The sequence below is a fragment of the Humulus lupulus genome, chromosome 1 (assembly GCF_963169125.1).
Source record: "Humulus lupulus chromosome 1, drHumLupu1.1, whole genome shotgun sequence".
NCBI lineage: Eukaryota > Viridiplantae > Streptophyta > Magnoliopsida > Rosales > Cannabaceae > Humulus > Humulus lupulus.
The window spans coordinates 309,316,242-309,323,350 of NC_084793.1; the positions used below are offsets into that span (position 1 = coordinate 309,316,242).

General features: G+C 32.0%; 1 protein-coding gene across 1 annotated transcript; it reads left to right on the plus strand.

Annotated features, from left to right (window-relative positions):
- Nucleotides 1-3,227: 3,227 nt before the first annotated feature.
- LOC133781942 (uncharacterized) lies at nt 3,228-5,820 on the plus strand. Its single transcript, XM_062221058.1, has 3 exons — nt 3,228-4,551; nt 4,674-5,182; nt 5,362-5,820. The coding sequence occupies exons 1-3, from the start codon at nt 3,228-3,230 to the stop codon at nt 5,818-5,820; spliced, it is 2,292 nt and encodes a 763-aa protein (XP_062077042.1).
- The last annotated feature ends 1,289 nt before the right edge of the window (nt 5,821-7,109 follow it).

Consider the following 7,109-nt stretch of genomic DNA (forward strand, 5'->3'; position numbering starts at 1 on the left):
CTATCGACCTACGCGGGAATCTAGAGCTCACTCGCCGATTAAACGCCTCAACCACTCGATTTAAGTTCGGCCACCCCGCGACTTCAAAGTTGCGATTCGGCCACCTCGGGCATCCGTTTGCCGATCCGTCACCACCATCGTGCTCCTCGTGTTGTGGGCTTCAAAACCCAATACCTTGTTCCTACATCTACCATAGTTGGGTGGTGGGCCCACCACGAGCCACCGCGATCCACTGTAGATCGACGGTCGAAACTTAGTGTTCGAGGTTCCGAAGTACGTTTTGAGTCTCTGAAAATCATCGTTTGACTTATTGTGGAACCCGATCATTTTGGTATAATTTCTTTAACCTATATATTGTGATTTAATTGTGATTGATTAGAGTAATTGTTATTATGTGTATTTATAGTATATAATTATATATTATTGATATATGGAATATTTTCTGTAATTTACTGGCTGTCTGTGGTTATATATATTTTTGATACAGGTTTTGATTTTGGAATTGTCCACTTTATAGCCGTTGTGCTGTCTAATTTTCTAGAAAATATTAGATATTAAATAAAGTATAAAAATACATATTTAATTGATTTTATATTAATATGGAAATTATTATGATTAAGTAATTTTAATTATTATTGTTATTATTTTGTTAAGTAAATCAAGAATACAGATTCATATATATATATATATATGAAAAGTATGATTTATAGTAAACCTATTATCTAACCATTATTATTGTATATTAATATTTGAATATTAAAATAATATCAAATATTAGTTTCTTACAGTTATTGATATTTGTAAGACCAGTGAAGTTTGGAGAAAGTATATTTATTATATCACTGGAATTGATATTATGACTAATTAATAATAATATAAATATTTATATTTATATTATTATCATTATATTGATTATTACAACTTTATGTTAAAAATATGATTTCTTTTATAAAATGACTATTTGAATATATACATCCATATACGTATTGCTATTTAAGTATTTTGTTATTAATATCGAAATAAGTTTAATTATAGACGATAATTATTATTTTGTTGGGATTATTATTATTATTATCATAAGGGTACATTATCTTATGAACAAGGTTTAAAGCATGGTTTTATATGAAGAGTTATTTGCATTACGTTGATAATAATTTATTATTATCATTTATATAGTTTCTGGTATTATTAATATACACTATCAATAGTGTATATTTATGATTTTGATAGAATTTAATAAATGATGTGCCTTGAATAGGATTTGTATGGATTTGATTGATTGACTCTTGGTGAGGAATTTTAAAATAAGCTAAGGACCTAAGGTAAGTAAATCTCACATTTTGTGCTTAAGTGTAAGATGCATGACTACATTGATTGTGTACATCTGATGAGTTAAGTATGGTATGATGATGATGCATATGATAAGTATGTGAAAAATGGTTTTATGAACACCATAAGGGTGTTGTGTGATATGTAATTGATGAATTCTGTGATATGTGAAAGATGTCTTACTTGGTTAAGAATGATATGAATTATGTGCAAGTATGTGTTCTTATGTTGATGGATATGTGGATTACTCTATGTTCATGATTTGTTATATGTTATGATATATGAAGCGTTTAAGTTTTTAGGCTGGAAACCTTAGACCTGAGCCATAGCTCTACGTTAAGGTATAACAACGCCACCAACCCAAAGCTTCATGTATTATGACTAAAGATGTTTTGAGTTATATGAGATGTGATACAATGCCTTGATTGAATACCATCAACATGAGTCATGAACACGAACATTGGCATTTCAGCATCAGCATGTATGCATGGCATGTACAGTTATGTGATACATTATTATGTGATATAAGACCATGCATATGAATATGAGAAAAGTTATGAAATGTCTTGAAAAGTCTTATGTAAAGTTAAACATTTTAATGACACAAGGCTTAAGCAAAGTGATAATAAGATGTTTAAAAAGGGTGCCACTGTTTTGATGAAGCAATCAAGTAAGTTCAGTAAAGAAGACGGAAGTCTATAAGACTTATAGTGGCTGCCCACTAGTGTGGGCTAGGTCAGAGTTGACCATTCAGATATGTTTGCCATGTTTCCGTCTTTCTCCTCCATATGTGTAATAAGTATGGCAGCTATGGCAACGATGAAATGAGTGTTATGATGAGCCTAGCTGAGATGATGGCTAGCCGGAGGAGAACCCATGGGATTCTATATGATATGTGTAACAAGCCCTGCAGGCATTGGCTGAATCAAACAGTGTGCACAAGTGATATTGGGCCCATAAAAATGTGAAACTAAAAGAAAGAGCATAAAAGTAAAGTTTGAAAGTGCATGAGCAATAAATGAAATGCATAAGTATATAAGTCAGCATATTAGTATATATGCACTACAAACTCACGACATTCATGTGTATGTGTATGCATGAGATTTGCTTACTGAGCGTTAGCTCATTATGTTATTTTCCAACATTTTTCCAGGTGTGGCTTTAGCTGTTGAGCAACTTGTGGAGCACGGACTCAGTAGCAATGCAATAATGGTTTAGAGTTTTCATATGGCTGCCTTAAATTTAAAGTATTCATACGTGTAATAATTTCTTCTAATAAGTTTATATAAAAGTTTTAAATTTTTCTGTATTTCTTCGTATCATTTTATTTAATTCTTTTGGTCAAGTGCCTTACATACTCGTAAACCCTAGAATTACGAGTATGTGGCAGACGTACCCTACCTTAGGGACGTTACATAATATTACTGTAATTTTATTCAACTTAATATCTATTAAATTCATAATTCTTCTACATAATATAGAACCATTGATTTCATATCTTTCTCATACTTATTTTACAGATTATAATGGTAATCATGAAGTTCATTATGTCCATTTTAAAAAAAAAAACATAATAATTAACATGAAATTTGAAAAAAATAATTAAACCTACTAATATAGTTATATTGATTGAGCAAAAATATACAAAAAAACAAGAACTATGATTATTTTAGATTCAATTTTGTCTTTGCGATAAAAAAACATTTCATATTAGCCTATTGGTCTGAATTCTAATTGTCAAAACTTTCAGTAACAACAAAGTAACCAATTACCTTGAAAACTGTCATATTTTCCAATTAAGTTTTCCACTGAAGTATGTAATTGCAGACTACAGTAACCAGTTACCTTCACCAGATACACCCAAATAACTACTTAAAAATTTACAAAATATTACAGGTATGGAAAATACTACTTCTTTGGTTCAATTTGGAGGCAAGTGGAATGAAAAAAATGAGTACGAAGGGTACACAATGACTGGAATATTGATTCCACCAAATTGTTCTCTTGACAACTTGGTGAATTTGGTAAAACAGGAGATAAAGGAAACAAGAGCAAGCATTGAAGTTTATTATCAAGTAGCCAAAGGAACACCACCAATGAAGATTGAATCAGATAATTCAGTGTTGTTCTACTTGGAAATAAAGAAAAAAATTGCAGAAAAAATAACAGACTTACCATTGTGTGTGAATATAGTTCAAGAATCAATGGATGAAAATAATCTTCTTCAGCTATCAAATCAGAAAGCTACAGCACAAGAAATGGAGGTGGGAACATTATTAATGCAAGCAAACAAAGCTTCCATCAATGAACATATGTTACTTGAAGAAGGAATGTCAAGCACAACAAATGAGGGAATCAATGTGGCATACATACCTCACCTTGCTGAAGAAGTAGCTGATTTTATAATTGAAGACAATTCAAAAAGAAAAAAGAGATTGGAGGAAATTGAAATAGTAATATCTGATTACAGAGTGAACAAAATAGAGCAAGGACAGATTTACAAGGACAAGAACACAATCAAATCAGCTTTTGGCTACCATGCAATGCTACATAACTTTCAGTTCAAAACAAAAAGATCAGAACCAAGAGAGTACCTGGTTACCTGCGCAGATGACACATGCAGCTGGTTTGTGAGAGCTTCTAAATACAGAAATCAAGATTTATTCAAGGTACAAAAATGCATTCCAAATCATACTTGCTCTATTGAAATTGTTATGGAGGATCATAGGCAAGCAAAAAGCATCATAATTGGGGAATTAATAAAGAATAAGTACAAGTCAGTCAAAGGAAATTATACTCCAAATGACATCATGAATGACATGAATGATGACTTTGGAGTAACCATGGGATACACAAAAGCATGGAGATCAAGAGAAAAAGCTTTGCTTCTAGTAAGAGGGAACCCTGATGATTCATATCAAAAGTTGCCAATGTATCTTCATATGTTGAAGCAAGCAAATCCAGGAACAGTAACACATCTGCTCACAGACAATGAAGATAGATTCAAATACTTGTACATAGCTTTCTCCAACTCAATCAAAGGTTGGAGATACTTGAGGCCTATCATTGTTGTTGATGGAACTTTCTTAAAAAATGCACATGGCGGCACACTATTTTCAGCATCAACATTAGATCCAAACAACAACATTTTTGTCTTGGCTTTTGGAATAGCAGACTCAGAAAATGATAACTCTTGGCTTTGGTTCTTCTCCAAAATTGAAGGTATGGTAGCTTCAATTTTATCATATGGTTTACATATAAAAAGGAAATGGTTACCCAAAACCAATACACAAATACATGCTATTTCATTTAGTATCTTATAAAACTAACTGGTTACTTCACAGGATTGGCTATTGTTTCTGACAGACACAAGAGCATAGAGAATGCAGTACATATAGTGTACCCAAATGCCTTCCATGGAGCTTGCATGTATCACTTGCTCAATAATTTGAAAAGCAAGTATGGAAACCATGGAGAACAGCTACAAATGAATTTCATTGCAGCAGCAAAAGCATATACAAAAACAGAATGTGAACACTACATGAGAAGCCTTGATAGACTTGACAGGCGCATTAGACCCTATTTAGAGAAAGCCAAATATGAAACTTGGGCAAGATCATACTCACCAACAAAAAGATACACCATGATGACATCCAACATCGCAGAATCGCTCAACGCTGCACTAAAAGCTGCAAGAAATCTCCCAATTGATATATTGGTTGAATGTCTTAGAAGTTTGGTTCAAAAGTGGGTTTGGAACAATTCAAATAATGCAAATGGAACATTCACAAAAGTGTCTACAGCAACAGAAAATGAATTGAGACATGACATTGTTTCAAAAATGAAGTATGAGGTATGCAACTAAACTTATTCTTACTATTCTTTATTCTGTCAATATATGGTAACCAGTTACTCTGGGTAACAGCAAAAACAAAACAATAAACTAAACAGAGTGGGAACAACATACATTCGATGTTAATTGTACATAAATGTTTATTATTTTATTTTAATTCATCACAAAACTATTTTCAGGTCTTGCCTTTCAACCCAATAGAATATCAAGTTCGTGATGAAAAAGGGACCAATTTCACAGTAAATATTCACAATAGAACTTGTACATGCAATAGGTTTCAAGAAGATGAAATGCCTTGTGGGCATGCAGTAGCTGTAATTGCAAAGAGAAACTTGGGAGTATATGATTACTGTGCAAAGTTTTACAAAACAGAAACTTTGAAAGCAATGTATGAAGAAAATGTTCATCCTTTGCCCCATAAAGATGAATGGAATCTACCACAACACTTAGACATAGTGGTGCTACCTCCAAAGGCAACAATCCCTGCAGGAAGACCAAGAAAGAAAAGAATAAGATCAAGAGGAGAACCAAAAGTGATAATCACCTGTGGTAAATGTGGTCAACCAGGACATAACAGGAAGACTTGCAGGAATCCACCAATTGACAAGGCAAACAAGCAGAAAAAACAAAAGTCATAGCTTGATATATTACAGAAAAACAACCATATCATAGCTTCATTCATTAAATGATTGACTTTCATATTCATACAGTGATATTGAGTATTATAATAACTTTGTTACATATTCAAATAAATTGAATGATTACCAAAGCATATAAGATTCCCTTTATAATAAATTGTTGGTTTTTTGTTGATATATGTCAAATATTTATGCAACCAACACCATGAAAACATGTTTTTTTTAAATAAAACATAATATTCTGGGTGAGGTAACCAGTTACCAATTAGTATATAACATGATGACCCAGCTGGGTACCTGATTATTATATCTCAATTGCTTTGTATATCATAGTTACTTTTAAAAAGTTGAATATTATTATATATAACTATTAAACATGAAATACAAAAAAAAAAAAAAACAATAAAGTAGGTACTTTGATCTAACATTTGCCACACAAAAAAAATGAAAATCAACAAACACCAAAAAAGTAACTAGTCGCTTCATTCATTAAATGATTGACTTTCATATTCATACAGTGATATTGAGTATTATAATAACTTTGATACATATTCAAATAAATAACACAGAAAAGATCTAAAGATATATATAATATCCTTAAGTAACCAAGGTCTTACAAATAGTACCAATTTAACATATACAAGTATCAAACTAACTATTGGTAATCATTTCCAAAAGTCAAACATCCTTTTCTAAAAGATGATCTGATTTAGAGTATAGACAAAATAAAAAAAGTCTAATATCCTTTCATAAAACTTCCTAAATAACCTATGCAGTAGTCTTAAGAGAACCTATGCAGCAGTCTTCCTCCTCTTCTGCTTCCTATCCAAAACCTTTTCAGTAAACTCATCGCTAGTCAAATATTCATCTTCTTGTTTCTTCTTCCCATGAAAATACAAGCTAACAGCAATGTCTTGGCGAAGCAACTGAGCATCAATTTCTTTTGGCATCTTGTTTTCCTTTCCAAGAATTAATTGCTCGGCAAAATACGTTGTAAAAATCCCACAGTCACTGCAATATTACAAACACATAAAAAACTAAGAACATAAAAACAAAACCAGAAACAAACAGGATAAGCAAACTTAAAAAAAAAAACCTCACCATTCAACTTGTTGAGGAATGTCTCTAGCAATACTCAATTGCAAAGCATCAGTCTCAGCAACATCATAAGGACTAATATCAAGATTTATGTCACGACGATCATAAAAATCAATCTTCTCCAATAGAAGAGGAAGCATTACAGCAAATGCTTCAATTACAGGTAAACTCAAATTTTCATGCGTCGCCCC

Excerpts from the sequence above, each read along its gene's own strand:
- LOC133781942 (XM_062221058.1), top strand. The coding sequence starts at position 3,228 with ATGGAAAATACTACTTCTTTGGTTCAATTTGGAGGCAAGTGGAATGAA. Across the intron at positions 4,552-4,673 it reads GTTCTTCTCCAAAATTGAAG|GATTGGCTATTGTTTCTGAC; the intron begins GTATGGTAGCTT and ends GTTACTTCACAG. Across the intron at positions 5,183-5,361 it reads TTTCAAAAATGAAGTATGAG|GTCTTGCCTTTCAACCCAAT; the intron begins GTATGCAACTAA and ends AACTATTTTCAG.